We start from the raw sequence: 16,956 nt of genomic DNA on the forward strand, positions 1-16,956 counted from the left end.
TCCTTCTCTACCAGCCACGGGCAATTTGACTGTAATTTTACTTCTCTGAAGGAGGCTGGTTGCGCTGGGCAAAGCTGCTTCAAACTTGCATAGCACCTGTGCAACTCACCCGGGCATCTTTGCAGACCTCCTCATAGACTGTGTGGAGGGAGGTGATTTCAAAGTCCAGCAGGTTTGTAGAAACCTGGGCAATATTCTCCTCATCCAAGTACCAGCCCATGCCTTGGACCTTCTTCAAACGCCCCGGCTGCAAAGAACAACACACTTCAGAGTTGTGGTGGCTGACAAGCCAACTCAACCCTGGGAATAAGTCTGTGAGAGAGAAAGCATTCTGCAGATGAGGGGAACTGACTGATACACAACTGGAGGCCACTAGCCCACATATTTGGGTTTGCTGATGACCCAGAAGTAACAGCAGCCAGATATTGTACTATGAAGGAAGAAGAGTCCCTACTGATAACAGATAAAGTTGCCTTCATATTTACTTGTACAGATTTAATGGTGTGGGACTGTGACCCTTACCAACTCTCCTCTAGTTATTTGTTCTGCTCCATAGGTTTGCATGGGGCCTTGCATACTAATAGAAATGGCAGGTCCCTGCTCTAAGGAACTTACAGGCTAAAGACGGTGTGCACAGATAAGAACCTAACAACATAAGAACGGCCATAGTGGGTCAGACCAAAGGTCCATCTAGCCCAGTATTCTGTCTTCTGACAGTGGCCAATACCAGGTGCCCCAGAGAGAATGAACAAAACAGGTAATTATCAAGTGATCCATCCCCTGTCACCCATTCCCACCTTCTGGCAAACAGAGGCTAGGGACACCATCCATGTCCATCCTAGCTAATAACCATTGATGGACCTAACCTCCATGAACTTATCTAGTTCTTTTTTGAATTCTGTTATAGTCTTGGCTTTCACAACATCCTCTGGCAAAGAGTTCCACAGATTAACAGTGTGTTGTATGAAAAAATGCTTCCTTTTGTTTTTTTTAAATCTGTTCTGTATTAATTTCATTCGGTGACCCCTAGTTCTTGTGTTATGAGATGGAGTAAATAACACTTCCTTATTTACTTTCTCCACACCAGTCATGATTTTATAGACCTCTGTCATCTCCCCTAGTAGTCTCTTTTCCAAGCTGAAAAGTCCCAGTTTTATTAATCTCTCCTCAGATGACAGCTATTCCATACCCCTAATCATTTTTGTTGCCCTTTTCTGAAACTTTTCCAGTTCCAATATATCTTTTTTGAGATGGGACGACCACATCTGCACGCAATATTCAAGATGTGGGAGTAGCATGGATTTATATAGAGGCAATATGATATTTTATGTCTTATTATCTATCTCTTTCTTAATGAGTCTCAACATTCTGTTCGCTTTTTTGACTGCCGCTGCACATTGAGTGGTTGTTTTCAGAGAACTATCCACAATGACTCCAAGATCTCTCTTTTGAGTGGTAACAACTAATTTAGACCCCATCATTTTATAGCTATAGTTGGGATTATGTTTTCCAATGTGCATTACTTTGCACTAATCAACATTGAATTTCATCTGCCATTTTGTTGCCCAGTCACCCAGTTTTGTGAGATCCTTTTGTAGCTGTTCGCAGTCTGCCTGGGACTTAACTATCTTGAGCAGTTTTGTATGATCTGCAAATTTTGCCACTCACTGTTTACCCCTTTTTCCAGATCATTTATGAATATGTTGTATAGCACTGGGCCCAGTACAGACTCCTGGGGGACACCACTATTTATCTCTCTTCATTCTGAAAACTGACCTTTATTCCTACCCTTTGTTTCCTATTTTTAACCTGTTACCAATCCATGAGAGCACCTTCCCTCTTATCCCGTGGCAGCTTACTTTGCTTAAGAGTCTTTGGTGAGAGACCTTGTCACAGGCTTTCTGAAAATCTAAGTTCACTATATCCACTGGATCCTCCTTTGTCCACATGCTTGTTGACCCCCTCAAAGAATTCTAGTAGATTGGTGAGGCATGATTTCCCTTTACAAAACCCATGTTGACTCTCCCCCAACAAATTATGTTCATCTATGTGTCTGAAAATTTTCTTTACTATCGTTTCAACCAGTTTGTCCGGTACTGAAATCAGGCTTATCGGCCTGTAATTGCCGGGATCATCTCTGGAGCCCTTTTTTAAAAATTGGTGTCACATTAGCTATCCTCCAGTCATTTGGTACAGAAGCAGATTTAAATGATAGGTTACAGAAGACAGTGAGTAGTCCTGCAATTTCACATCTGAGTTCCTTCAGAACTTTTGGGTGAATACCATCTGGTCCTGGTGACTTATTGCTGTTTAGTTTATCAATTTGGTCCAAAAGCTCCTCTAATGACACCTCAATGTGGGACAGTTCCTCAGATTTGTCACCTAAAAAGAATGGCTTAGGTTTGGGAATCTCCCTCATATCCTCAGCTGTGAAGACGGATGCAAAGAATTCATTTAGTTTCTCTGCAATGGCCTTATCGTCCTTGAGTGCTCCTTTAGCATCTCCATCGTCCAGTGGCCCCTGTCATAAATAGAAAGGGAAGGGTAAACCCCTTTAAAATCCCTCCTGGCCAGAGGAAAAATCCTCTCACCTGTAAAGGGTTAAGAAGCTAAAGGTAACCTTGCTGGCACCTGACCAAAATGACCAATGAGGAGACAAGATACTTTCAAAAGCTGGGAGGAGGGAGAAAAACAAAGGGTCTGGGTCTGTCTGTATGCTGCTTTTGCCAGGGACAGAACAGGAATGGAGTCTTAGAACTTTTAGTAAGTAATCTAGCTAGGTATGTGTTAGATTATGATTTCTTTAAATGGCTGAGAAAAGAACTGTGCTGAATAGAATGACTATTCCTGTCTGTGTGTCTTTTTTGTAACTTAAGGTTTTGCCTAGAGGGATTCTCTATGTTTTGAATCTAATTACCCTGTAAGGTATCTACCATCCTGATTTTACAGAGGTGATTCCTTTACTTCTATTAAAAGTCTTCTTGTAAGAAAACTGAATGCTTTTTCATTGTTCTAAGATCCAAGGGTTTGGGTCTGTGGTCACCTATGCAAATTGGTGAGGATTTTTACCAAACCTTCCCCAGGAAGTGGGGTGCAAGGGTTGGGAGGAAAGACGTGTCCAAACTACATTTTCCCAGTAAACCCAGTTAAAGATTGGTGGTGGCAGTGGAAATTCCAAGGGAAAGGGTAAAATTAATTTGTACCTTGGGGAAGTTTTAACCTAAGCTGGTAAAAGTAAGCTTAGGAGGTTTTCATGCAGGTCCCCACATCTGTACCCTAGAGTTCAGAGTGGGGAAGGAACCTTGACAGCCCCACTGGTTGTTTAACAGGGTTCCTGCTTCTCATTTACTTACAAAAAAATTTGCTCTTACTTTTTGAGTCTTTAGCTAGCTGTTCTTCAAATTATTTTTTGGCCTTCCTTATTATATTTCTACACCTAACTTGCCAGAGTTTTTTCTCCTTTCTATTTTCCTCACTAGGCTTTAACTTCTACTTTTTAAAGGATGCCATTTTGCCTCTCACTGCTTCTTTTACTTTGTTGTTTAGTCACGGTGGCACTTTTTTGTTCTCTTACTAAGTTTTTTAATTTGGGGTATACATTTAAGTTGAGCCTCTGTTATGGTGTCTTTAAAAATTTTCCACGCAGCTTACAGGGATTTCACTTTTTTCGCTGAATCTTTTACTTTCTGTTTAACTAACTTCCTCATTTTTGTGGTCCCCCTTTCTGAAATTAAATGCTACTGTGGTGGGATGCTGTGGTATTTTCTCTGCCACAGGGATGTTAAATTTAATTATATCATAGTCACTATTACCAAGCAGTCCAGCTATATTCACCTCTTGGACCAGATCCTGTGCTCTCCTTAGGACTAAATCAAGAATTGCCTCTCCCCTTGTGGGTTCTAACTAGCTCTTCCAAGAAGCAGTCATTTAAGATGTCAAGAAACTTTATCTCTGCAGCCCCTCCTGAGGTGATATGTACCCAGTCAATATGGGGATAGTTGAAATCCCCAATTATTATTGAGTTTTTTTATTTTAATAGCCTCTCTAATCTCCCTGAGCATTTCACAGTCACTATCACCATCCTGGTCAGGTGGTCAGTAATATACCCCTAGTTCTAGATTCTTATGATTTGAGCATGGAATTACTATCCATAGAGATTCTATGATACAGTTTGGGAATCACCCTGGCTGTAGTCAGACATGCCCAAGCACTGCTGGGCTCAGTGGTTCCATGTTACGTCTGCTCTGCCCAGACTATGCATTCCAGTACAATGTTCTGCAGTGCATTTTTGCGATCTGCTAACTAAGACCTTAAGCTCTCCTGCCAGACTGACTGAGGGTATTTCCACACGGCGCTAGGCACTAGTGACTGCAGCATACATAGACACGCCTGAGGCAGCTTTCATCTAGCTAGAGAACAATAGCAGGGAAGTGGCAGCAGCATAGACTGCACAAGCCCATGCGGGAGGCTGGATATGTATGTCAGTGACTAACCCATGCTGCTCAGCTACACACTATCTAGACCAAAACGAGCTTGGGTTTGTCTTCACATGCTGCAGTCACCCCCCTGATTGCAGTGTAGATAGACCCACAGCCTCGCTCCAGCAAACAGGTGTTTTATGCTGAAAGCAACCTGGCCAGAGACCAGTAACACTCCTCCCAACAAAAAATCAAACAAACAAGTGCATCCTGTTTTATTTATGGTGACAGCCTCGGTGTCCAGCCTCCCATTGCTCAGCCCCAGAAACCCACCCTCAATCTCCTTCCAGATGGATCCCTCTAATCGCCTGCTCAGATACACTCCCATCCTGTGGAGCACTAGATTCCCACTGTCAGACCAGGGAGTCCATCCTGAAATCTCTCCTGTCTGTGAGCTCACTTTGGCAAGCCCCTCCTGCTGCTCTCAGGCTGTTGGATCACATGAGAGATTGACAAGGCAGTTCTATAAAGTCCAAAGTATCTCTGGGTGCTGGCGAGAGACATAAGCAGCTTCCCTTCTCTCCCAGATACAGTAGATGGACCCTCAGACAAGGCTCTGGGATGGCCCTGGGGGATGACTCAACCGACACACTTAGAACATGGGATACTCCCACCTACAGAGTTTGATGAAACAACAACAGACACCACCCCAGTGGGAACCCAAGCACACGCCTGCTGGGACATCATGCCTGCCCTAAGCCAGAGAGCACCATCACATACTATAAATGGGTAGATATGTCAAGGAATATAGGAACCAGCTTACATTAATCAGAGCCTCATATGTTCTTCACATCAAAGGTCAAAAAAGCCAATGTTGCTACAACAAAGGTTGCATTTACCCAGCTGCTCTGATCTAAGGATCCTAAATTCCTCCTCCCCGAGAACCATAATTCAGCAGTATGAAAATAGCTGAGAGGGGTAGTAAACCTGTACAAGCCCAGTTTGTAATTTTTGTAGTGATCAATTCAGGTGTAGCCTGTAACACAAACTGGCACCAGTCTTCCTTACTTTGGGACAGCAAAGATGGACAACTCAAATCTGAAGCACTGTGGAACTAGGAGTGGGTGTGAGAGGGATTTATTCATTTTTTTATTTTTGAGCCAACGCTCTAGTTATCCAGTGCCCTCTCCCAGGGAAGCCTCATTATTCTGAATAAGGAACTTAATGGGCTTACCTGGTCCTTTGCACGGCCCTGCTCCCGGATGTTGAGAGCAATCCGATGCGCCAGCTCCTTTGTGCACAGGAGGTTGATGTTGTACGCAACGAGGAATGTGCGTGCACCAGTGACTGTAGCTCCCCATCTTGGAACAAAGGATGCAGAGCCAAAATCAGGAACCCACTCGGCCTTTGTGAGCTTAGAAGAGAGCAAACGAAAGGAACAAAATCCATTGAAAAGGAACTCCTCATCGTTTAAGGTCAGCCGGGTTTATTTGTCACTCCAGAGAGCTGATTGCAAGAGTTAATTCAGAGTTCATAGACCGTCTAGCCAGAAATGGCCATTAAGATCTCTAATCTAGCGTTCTGTGTAATGCGGGCTGGAGAACCTCGGCCCATCATTCTGGCAGGAAGCTCAGGAACCTGTGGCTGAGCTAGAGCCGATCTTTTCGAGAACATCCAGTCCTGATTTACAATTCCCGCTCTTGGGAATCAGCACAGGAGACATGGTGCATTCCTCACTCAGAGCTATTCCACGCCCAGCCGCCAGTATTGTGGGTCAGTGTGTGTGTGTGCTCCACTCGAGCCAAGAGCCCCGATCTTAGCCCAAGGCCAAACAACGTGTGGCTCAAACAAATGACTGGGGTGGAGAGGAAGGACAAGGTCACAATGGACCCACCATGCTGAGCACAGTCCGCAGCAGCCTCAGTGCAGCACACCGGTTGCCTGGCCAAAAGAACATGTTCTGGCTGCACAGAAAGCATCTGGGAAATTCCAGAACAACTCAGAAGTGCTCCCTCTTCTCCCCAAGAGCCAGCACAACCAGCTTCATTAACCTTTCCTCAAATTTCTCCCGATGCCCCCTCTTGGCTGACACCGAACGAGACATTTCAGCCCCTACGGGAGACTCTGAGAAACTATTAGGAAATGAAAACAGGAGCTCACAGAGCTGCCACGTTCTGCACAGCTCCGTGGGCGACATGTCTTACCAGCAACCAACCATTGCTGACTCCCTCTGGGCACCCCGGGCTGTGGGACAGGTCTGGTGGGGAGGCACGAGCCATCCCTCACACCATGGAAAAGGTAGTAATGGGGGATTGGGGAGATGCAGGGGGCACTTGGTGAATGGGGCAGCCAGAGTGAATGGGGAGCCATTGATTCACAGATCAATAGAACTTAAGGCCAGAAGAGACCATTAGATTATCTCGTGTGACCTGGGCAAAGAACTCCCCCAGTTACCCCTATACTCAGCCCAATGACTTGTGCCTGGCTAAAGCCAATCTCTTCGACAGGCATCCAGTCTGGAGTAGAAGACATCAAGAGATGAAGAATCCACCACTTCCCTTAGTGGTTGGCTCCAATGGCTAATCACCCTCACTGTTAACAATTGGTGCCGTACTTCTCCTTTGCAGTTGTCTGGTTTTAAGTTCCAGTCATTGCTGTTTGTTCTGCCTTGCTCTGCTTGACTAACGAGCCCTTTAGTCCCGAGTACTTTCTCCTAGTGAAGCTACGAAGTATTGAGGCACCTCCCTGGCTTCTTTTGGATCACCTAAACAGACTGAGCTCATTAATCTCCTACTGTACGGCATTTTCCTCAGGCCCCGGATCATTTTTGTGGCTCTTCTTTGCACCCTCTCCAATTTCCCAGCATCCTTTTTAAAACGGGGACCCCAGAACTGGAGGCAGTATTCCAGCATTGTCTCACCCTTGCCATGTACGGAGGTAAATCACTGCCCTACTTCTCTGCACTCCCCACTCTACACATCCCAGGATCGCATTAGCCCTTTCTGTGTCACCATCACACCGGAGCTCACGTTGAGTTGTTCTCCACTCTCCTTTCAGCGCCATGGCTCTCCAGGTCACAGCGCCCCACTCTGTCGGCATCCCTTCTTCACAGATGTCTATAACTTTGTATTAGGCTTTATTAAAAAACATTTTGTTTAAAGGGGCCCAGCTTACCAAGTGATCCAGATCAGGCGGTGTGACTGTGTTGTCCTCACTAGTTACCACTCCACCAATCCTTGTGTAATCTGCCAATTTGATCAGCAGTGATTTTAGATCTACTTCCAGCTCGGTGATGGACATGGTGAGCAACATCAGGCCTAGTGCCGATCCTGATGGAACCCTGCTGGGAACCGCCCCATTTGATGGTGATTCCCCATTGACAACTACCCTGTGCGATCTGTCCATTAGCCAGGCCTTCATCCATTACCAGGCGCTATTCATGCTATAGAGAGCTAATTTCAAACAGCGTTGTGTGGTACAAAGTCAACTGCCTTCCAAAACTCAACGTGTATTACTACAGCCCCACAGTTACCTGCACCAACCAAACGTGTGAGCTCCTCAAAAACCATAATAGGTGTGTTTGACATGACCTATTTCCATAATGCTGCAATGAGTGGCAGTAATTATATCCCTGTCCTCAAATACTGTATTGATGGAGTCCCATATCAGCTCTCCCACTGAGGACCAGAGAATTTCAGGGAGTCAGAGACTGACTATGGAGGAGGAAGCCAGGGGGCTTGCCTGGAGATGGGAGAAGGATTGAAGGAGGGCCTGAGGCAACTAGGAGACATTTCTCGGATGAAGCCTGTAGAAGCTGGGGGGCAGGGGGGTTTTGGGATGAGGCCTGTGGCAGCTGCAGGGGAGGGGGTAGGGATGAGGCCTGTGGCAGGCAGCTGGAGGGCAGGAGGGTCATTGCAATTAGGGCTGTCACAGCTGGGGGGCGGGGGGTCATTGGCTTGAGGCTTCTGGCAGCTGGGGGGTGAGGTGTCATTGGCATGAGGCCTGTCACAAGTGGGGGATCGTAGGGATAAGGCCTGTAGCAGCTGGAGGTTAGGGGGATCATTGGGGTGAGGCCTGTAGCAGATGGAGGTTAGGGGGATCGTTGGGGTGAGGCCTGTAGCAGATGGGAGATAGGCGGTTGTTGGGATGAGACCTGTCACAGCTGGGGGGTAGGGGGATCGTTGGGGTGAGGCCTGTGGCAGCTGGAGGTTAGGGGGATCGTTGGGGTGAGGCCTGTAGCAGATGGGAGATAGGTGGTTGTTGGGATGAGACCTGTCACAGCTGGGGGGTAGGGGGATCATTGGGGTGAGGCCTGTGGCAGCTGGGGGGTAGGGGATCATTGGGGTGAGGCCTGTGGCAGATGGGGGGTAGGGGGATCATTGGGGTGAGGCCTAGGGTTGGCAACCCTCCCAATTTCGCTGGGAGTCTCTCGGAATCGGGCTCTATCTCCCGGAGGCTACTGCAGCCAAACCGGGAGATTTTAGGGTGCTAAAAGTGTGGTGGCGCAGCTGGGTTAAGGCAGGCTCCCTGTCTGCCCTGGCCCCATGCCACTCCTGGAAGCATCCAGCACGTCACTGTGGGGGGGCAGGGATCTCCTTGCGCTGCCCACGCCCCAAACGCCGACTCCCCAGCTCCCATTGGCTGGGAACTGCGCCCAATGGGATTTGTGGGGGTGGTGCCTGCAGGCGGGGGCAGCACGCGGAGCCAACTCCCCACCCGTCAGGGGCTGTAGGGACGTGCCAGCCAATTCCAGGAACATCGCAAGGCCAGGACAGGGAGGGAGTCAGCCTTAGCCTAGCTGCACTGCCAACTGGGACCCGCCCAAGGTAAGAGCCACCCGGTCAGAGCCTGCACCCCTCACCCCCTCCTGCACCCCAACCTCCTGCCTGAGCCCTGAGCCCCCTCCTGCACCCATTCTCCCTCCCAAAGCCTGCCCCACTCGCCCCCTCCCACACCCCAATGTCCTGCCCCAACCCTGAGCACCCTGCTGGAGCCTGCACCATGAACCTCCTCTCGCACCTCAAATCCGTGCCCCAGGCTTAGCCCAGAGCCCTCTCCCACACTCCAAACCCCTTGGCCCCAGCCCAGAGCCCGCACCCCCTCCCACACCCACTCCCCCTGCCCCAGCCCGGTGAAAGTGAGTAAGGGTGGGGGAGAACAAACGATGGCGGGAGGGGGGAGGGAGTGAGCGGCACGAGGCCTCAGAGAAGGGCCAGGGCAAGTGCACAAAATCAAACACCCTTCCCTGATGCCCCGCCCCTTCTCTGAGGCTCCACCCCCCCACGCTCCATCCCCCCCTTCCTCTATCACTTGCTCTCCCCCACCCTCACTCACTTGCTCATTTTCACCAGGCTGGGACAGGGGATTGGGCTGCGGGAGGGGGTGCGGGCTCCAGGATGGAGCCAGAAATGAGGGGTTGTGTGTGCGGGGTGAGATCCAAGCTGGGAATGGGGCCGAGGGGTTTGGCCTGTGGGAGGGGGTTGGGATGAGGCCTATGACAGCTGGGGAGCGGGGGGTTGTTGGGATGAGGCCTGTCACAGGTTCTCCCTTCTTCCCCAGCTCTCTGGAAGCAAGTCACTGATGCCATCAGCTCCTGTTCATTCTTCCCATCATCTTGGCTCCGGCTTGGCTGGTGCCAGGCAGGAGGGCACTGCAAAAAAGAGGAGAGATGCCCCCACGGGCAGGTAGAGCCTGAGCTGAGGCATCCTGGCAGCCCTCTGGCTGTGTGAGATGCTGGGCAGATGTGGGGGTGTTGGGCCCAGATCCTGGCCCTGGGCAATGAATGGGCACCTCAGCGATAGCATCACAGCACAGAGACAATCCTTCACTCACACCTTGGAAAACACTGTCCTGGGTCAGGGCCAAGCCTGGCTCCTGGAGGTGATAGAGGGGGAAAAAAAAACAATTGTGTAAAGCTATGCTTCTGTCTTTTCTCCTCGCTTATGGGTAGAAAGAATTTGCACTGTGTGTAACCTTTACTTCCTGTGCAGGGAAAGAACCCCTTATAAGGATAAGCCCCCATGTTCATACCACAGGACCCAAACAGACTGGGTTTAACTGGTTTGAACTGGAAGAAATGTCACAATTTATGTTGAGCCAAGCTATAAAAGCTCAACCTTGTTCTTTGTTCAGGGCTTCGCCACTTTCCTCCTTGTAGGAAATTGGTGAGCCCTTCAGCTGTCGTACTTGCTAGCATTAAAGTGCCTCATTTTATCTAAGAGCCACGACTCTGTGTTTGTTTGGCTAATACAGAAGTACAGGGAAGGCTACCCTCCTGGCCCTGGACGGGAGGGGAACCCTTTTTCCCTAACAGAGGAGTTTGGCCAACGACTTCACTGGGCACAGGGTTAGGCTCCTCCGCTGGGTTTACCCTTCTGATTTTACTAGACTCATCTCAGAAGGGGTCGCAGCCTTGAGGGGTGAGATTTGTAAAACCAGTTGTACTACAAATTGTCGGACATATATTTTTCACAAAAAAATTCCAATTTGGGTTGACCAAAATATTTAGCAAGTTTGTACAGAAAAAACAAACAAATTCATAAGAACATAATAATAAGAATGGCTATACTGTGTGAGCCCAGTGCTCCATCTAGCCCAGTGGCTCTCAGCCTTTCCAGAATACAGTACCCCTTTCAGGAGTCTCATTTGTTTTGCCTACCCCAAGTTTCACCTCACTTAAAAACTATTTGCTTACAGAATCAGACATAAAAATACAAAAGTGTCCCAGCACGCTATTAATGACAAATTGCTGACTTTCTCCTTTTTACCACATCATTATGAAATAAATTGACTGGAATATAAATATTGTATTTACATTTCAGTATACAGAGTATAGAGCACAATACAAACAAGTCATTGTCTGTTTGAAATTTTAGTTTGTACTTAGTGCTTTTTATGTAGCTTGTGGTAAACTAGGCAAATATCTAGATGAGTTGATGTACCATCTGGAAGACCTTCGAATAAAACTCAAAATTAAACAGAATTTCCCCTCCAGTTTTTCAGTTTGGTCAACGAACTAAAAACTTGGTTATTTGCACAGCGGTAATGAAGGCACTGCCTGCAGAACGTCTCTTGGTCATTGTGGCATGCGTCACCCCGGTGTTACTCCGTGGACCTCCACTGGAATGAAGACATGCCTGGGTGAAACTGGGGTGTCAGAGGGAAGAATCAGGCTCAGAGCTTGTACCACCACTTAGAGAAGTGGCTTATTCATCTCCACTTGTTAATAGCAGATGAAATGAGCAAAGGCAAAAATAGGCTAAGAGGTCTCCGATTACTGGGCATTCTCTTCATTGCCTCCAAAATAAAATGGCATTTAAAACATGGGTGTTTATGCTGAAAGTAAGGGGGCTTTCCTGTCAATTAACATTTCTTGAAACCTGTAAGAGTTAGCCAGCAAAGTTCCCGGCATGGGCAGTGCTGATGCTGTCTGATCAGCCAGTGCTAAGTATGCGATATCCCAACACCACAATTCAAACCTTCAACTCAAGACGGCTTTGTGTTTCAACATTTCCCCTGATTTTATTTTGAAAAATTTGAAAACATTAAAAAATGCTGTAAATCAAAACAAGACATTCTGTTTCAGGGTGTGTGTGTGTGAGAGAGAGAGAGAACTGGTTTGGGACCGTCCCAAGACTATTTCCCCCTCCATTGTTCGGAATGGCTGGCAAACTGAAAAATCCCTTATTCACACAGCTGTAATCCGAATCTGGCAAACCCACAGGGCATGATTACATGCCTGTTCCACTGAGGTTATACTGTACATATCACAGCCATGGCCACTCACAGGGTGGGAGCTGGGTTTTCTCTGCTTCGAGAACATGTATAGTACAGGGTTTTAAGCCTCCCTCTGATGGTGCCATTAGTCCTCGGGATGAAGAGGGTGCTGGTCTGGGTGAATCACTGTCTGTTCCGAGCAGCCATTCCCATGCTGATGCATGTGCGTGTGGGAGAGAATTGCTTGCTGTGCGAGGAGCGATGGCCCCGCTTCTTTCTAAACATCTGCAAACCACTGGCTGTTTAGGTATTGCAGGCCCTAAGCTGCCTTCTCTGCCCCCATTTCCTTTACACCACAAAGGATTTGAAGGAGAATGATTCTGCCAGTGATGGCATTCAGTTCAGCGTCTCAGGACTGATGATCTGGAGGATGGCGTGGATTGCACCCTCAGCAAGTTTGCAGATGACACTAAACTGGGAGGAGAGGTAGATATGCTGGAGGGTAGGGATAGGATACAGAGGGCCTCAGACAAATTAGAGGATTGGGCCAAAAGAAATCTGATGAGGTTCAACAAGGACAAGTGCAGAGTCCTGCACTTAAGACGGAAGAATCCAATGCACCGCTACAGACTAGGGACCGAATGGCTCAGCAGCAGTTCTGCAGAAAAGGACCTAGGAGTTACAGTGGATGAGAAGCTGGATATGAGTCAACAGTGTGCCCTTGTTGCCAAGAAGGCCAACGGCATTTTGGGCTGTATAAGTAGGAGCATTGCCAGCAGATCGAGGGATGTGATCATACCCCTCTATTCGGCACTGGTGAGGCCTCATCTGGAGTACTGTGTCCAGTTTTGGGCCCCACACTACAAGAAGGATGTGGATAAATTGGAGAGAGTCTTGCGAAGGGCAACAAAAATGATTAGGGGGCTGGAGCACATGACTTATGAGGAGAGGCTGAGGGAACTGGGATTGTTTAGTCTGCAGAAGAGAAGAATGAGGGGGGATTTGATAGCTGCTTTCAACTACCTGAAAGGGGGTTCCAAAGAAGATGGATCTAGACTGTTCTCAGTGGTGGGAGGTGACAAAACGAGGAGTAATGGTCTCAAGTTGCAGTGGGGGAGGTTTAGGTTGGATATTAGGAAAAACTTTTTCACTAGGAGGGTGGTGAAGCACTGGAATGCGTTACCTAGGGAGGTGGTGGAATCTCCTTTCTTTGAGGTTTTTAAGGTCAGACTTGACAAAGCCCTGGCTGGGATGATTTAGTTGGGGATTGGTCCTGCTTTGAGCAGGGGGTCGGACTAGATGACCTCCAGAGGTCCCTTCCAACCCTGATGTTCTGTGATTCTATGAACTGTATCAGATGTCCCAACAAAGCACAGTCAGCCCGAAATGAGAATCGTTACACTGTCCCCTAGTGGCAATTCCAGGTACTGCAATTGGGCAAAAAATAGCTCCGGAAAAGGTAACCAATCACCAGCATTCAGCATGGGATTTCATCTTTCTTAGCAGTCTAAAGTGCTAGAAATGTCACAAGAAATAGCTGATCTTCCACCTGCTCCCGGGCTGGTCCAGCACTTTTAAGAAGCTCTTTTATGCTCGAAAAAACCAAGCACTTCAAGCTTATCAAGTTCACTGACTTTTCAAATTTATTTCAATTTTTAAAATAACCAATAACCTGCCTTTGCAAGGCTCTAGGGCTCAGCTTGTTAAAGGTATTTCGGCACTTAGGCTCATTTGAAAATCCCATTAGGTGCTTCTGCATCTTTAGGCACCTAAATATTTGTAAAAATCTGGCCCCAGAAGCCCCTACACACCTCAACACTACAATACAATCTCAGCAGCATTAACAACAGAATCAGCTCAGCAGCAGCTCCGCTGGCCACCTCCAGAAACTCCTTTCCATCCCTGCATGGTCTAGGAAGGACAACCTCCGCCCTCCAAACACCATTTTGCAGCACGCCTAGAAAGTCACCGTACGGGCCCTCCTGTCAGTATTGCCAGCCCCACACTTTTAAAATCATGAGTCGGGACAACCAGAATGGTGAGATGGCCTTAAAAATTAAGAGACTGATGTAAGCAGAGTCAGGAGGAGCTCCACCCTGACATCTGAGGTGTGAGGTGTGGCAAGGTGTGGAAAAGAACTTCAGGGGCTGATCTCATTTGCATAGGCACACCCACCCCGCCTAGAATGAGGCCATAGCTGCCCAAATGGTCACTTTGGCTGCTGTGGGATCCCCAGTGTCTCTGTTATTGGAGCAGGAAGAATAAATTGTTATTACCCTGATTATGGGAACTGTGCTTGGAACTGTACTGGGCCTTTTGTTATGATGGAGGGACTCACCATCAACTAAGTAGCACTCGCTAGGCAAGGGTCATGGGTTCCAAAACTCTGTGAATTAAGAGAGATTGGGGATAAGTATTGATACTTGGTGGCATGGGCCCCTTGGTGAGGGCCTTACATGCTAATTGCACTTTCTCCTCTCTCCACTATGAAATATCAGAGCTAATTTTGATTCCATTAGGAGTCTAGTTATGGGCTGCTGAGCTCACTTTGGGCTAATGGTGCACCAGCACTGGGGCTCCCCTACTACAAGCTGAATTCACCTAAGAGCTGAAATCACTCAGTGTTGTGTTGAGTAGCGGGGGAGCCTGAAGATATATTGTGGAGCAGTTTGTGGGAGGGCTGGAGTGCCTTGTGGACAGGCTGGTGGAGCCGTTCATAGGACGGCAGGAGCTGCTTGTGGGATGCGGAGTAGAGCCCTATGGAGCTGCAGGGCAGTCAGCTTCAGATCATGTAAGGTACCCCTTACCTCTCTTTCCCCTTCCCCCCCTCCTCCCCGATCTCCACCCAGGGTGGGAGGTAAAGCTCTGCAGATAAACTTTCAAACTCTGGGGCTGCCCTGACCAGGGACAGAGACTTTTGGGTCATTGGACTTTTGGGATTTTGGGTGATTTCGGGTTGCTGGACTCAAGAACCAAAGGGAAAGGACACGACCCAATTTGCTTGGGGTGGGTTTTTGCTCATGGGTTGTGTTATGGATCCTGGTGGTGGTGTTTCCTCAACATAATGCCACATTGTTTCTCTCTGTTATTAAAAGGCTTTTTGCCACACTCAGACTCTGTGCTTGCGAGAAGGAAGTATTGCCTCTTGGAGGCGCCCAGCGGGGGTGGTATATATTTGTTCCAGGTCACTGGGTGGGGGCTCGAGCCAGTTTGCATTGTGTTATTGGAATGGATCCCCTAGATACTGAACCCGGCCCTTGTTGCTGCCAACTCTGACGGGCAGAAGGGTTACATTTAAAAATAAAAAGACTGAATAAGAAATGTGAGGTTCTTTCTATTTGCCCTCTGGCTTCTCAGACCTCGGCTGCACTTGGGTCACATGTTTACATTTTTCTCTGTAACCAAGAGAGCTAGAAACTTCCTTTGGTTAGGAAATGAAAGCCAAGAGTCTCACCTCATCAGATGCTTCCAGGAGCTGGAGCTTTAACAGACAAACCAAATACCAGGAGAGTCATTGCAAAATCACAAGTGTTGGCAACACTGTATTGTGGATGAAGGCTGGCAGCAAATTCCGGAGTCTCGGAGACCTGGTAGACATCACCCAGCCAGCCCCCACCACTCCTCTGCTCAGGCAAGGCAATGGGAAGCTGCCTCCTTTCTCACACACTACTGCTCATGCATATTTCCCACAGCTTTCCAAAGCAAAAGCAAGAAGAGAAAAGTACCGAGGTGATTACCATCACTAACTGAGTGCTGACACTGTACAGGATGCAAACTAAGACCCAGGCCTTCCCCTTCCCCAAGGAATTTTAAAGTTTTTAAGGTAAAAGTCTCCTCCAGTCACAAGACCCGTATTTGGCTTGTGCATTTTCAGAGAAAAGTGGAAAATACCATTGAGGTGGTGATGTCAAACTCTCTAGTCAACCTCTCATCCAGGCCCAAGAACGGCCATTCCTCTCAGCCTTAACAAAGTGTTTTGTCTGGAATGAGAGAAAGCTGGCAGACTGTAAGTGTAACAGTGAAAACGCCCAGAGCATCCACGGAGGCTCCCGCACTCTAATGTGAGCAGCGCCCCTTTGGGTCCATATGCAGCATGCTACTCCCTCCCCGCCGTTCCCAGACACCACGAGGACTCTAACCTTTTCAGGGAGGGCTTCGTATTCCCCAGCTCGGATTGCTGGCAGTGATTTCCTGCTCTCCTTCCGCGCTGCTTCTCCGTACAGGTACACTGCAAGAGGAAATGCATACGTGACGGACCACTGGCCTGGAACCATCCAACACATGCATGTTAGTGTGGGTGCGGACACTGGGGAAAGCCCTGGATATCGCCCAAGGTGTTCAAATACAGGCCAGCTCTAACATAAAGTGCCAAGACAATGGACACCATATTCTGCCCCCGGTGAAATCACACGTAGCTTAAGGGAAACCGGAAAGCTTTTAAAAGAGATAAAAGTTCTCGGGTCCTAATTCAATAACTATGTTTGTGTAGGCCTGGATATCACAAATATACACCGAAACCAGCTTCTCCTTCATTTGCTGTCCAAGTCATGAGTTAGCGATTCGGCACTTTCCCTGCCACCAAGAACAGAGGTAATGTATGAAGTGCTCTCAGCAGGGCCTATACGTTTTTACTAGTACTTCCAAGAGTGCCTACTAATTAGGGCTTAAAATTTGAAAAGCAGCCAGTGATTTCAGGTGCCTCCAGTCCTGAGACTCTTCAAGTGAGCGGATCTTCTAAAAGGGCTGAGCAGCCCCCGTCTACAATCAGACTCTCTCCATTGTCTCTCAAGTAGGGCTCCCCAAATCACTTGTGATAGTTTTG

General features: G+C 48.0%; 1 protein-coding gene across 3 annotated transcripts in view; it reads right to left on the minus strand.

Moving 5' to 3' along the window:
• FTCD (formimidoyltransferase cyclodeaminase) overlaps positions 1-16,956 on the minus strand; it is a 39,073-nt gene that overhangs the window by 13,423 nt on the left and 8,694 nt on the right. For all 3 annotated transcript variants that reach the window (XM_084643777.1, XM_084643779.1, XM_084643778.1), the window contains exons 4-6: positions 16,274-16,362; positions 5,653-5,832; positions 110-247 (exon numbers count right to left, since the gene is read on the minus strand). In XM_084643777.1, the coding sequence (XP_084499903.1) occupies positions 110-247; positions 5,653-5,832; positions 16,274-16,362 (407 nt within the window). The remainder of the gene's footprint in view (positions 1-109; positions 248-5,652; positions 5,833-16,273; positions 16,363-16,956) is intronic.

The sequence above is a fragment of the Lepidochelys olivacea genome, assembly GCF_965140295.1.
Source record: "Lepidochelys olivacea isolate rLepOli2 genome assembly, chromosome: 11".
Taxonomy (NCBI): Eukaryota; Metazoa; Chordata; order Testudines; family Cheloniidae; genus Lepidochelys; species Lepidochelys olivacea.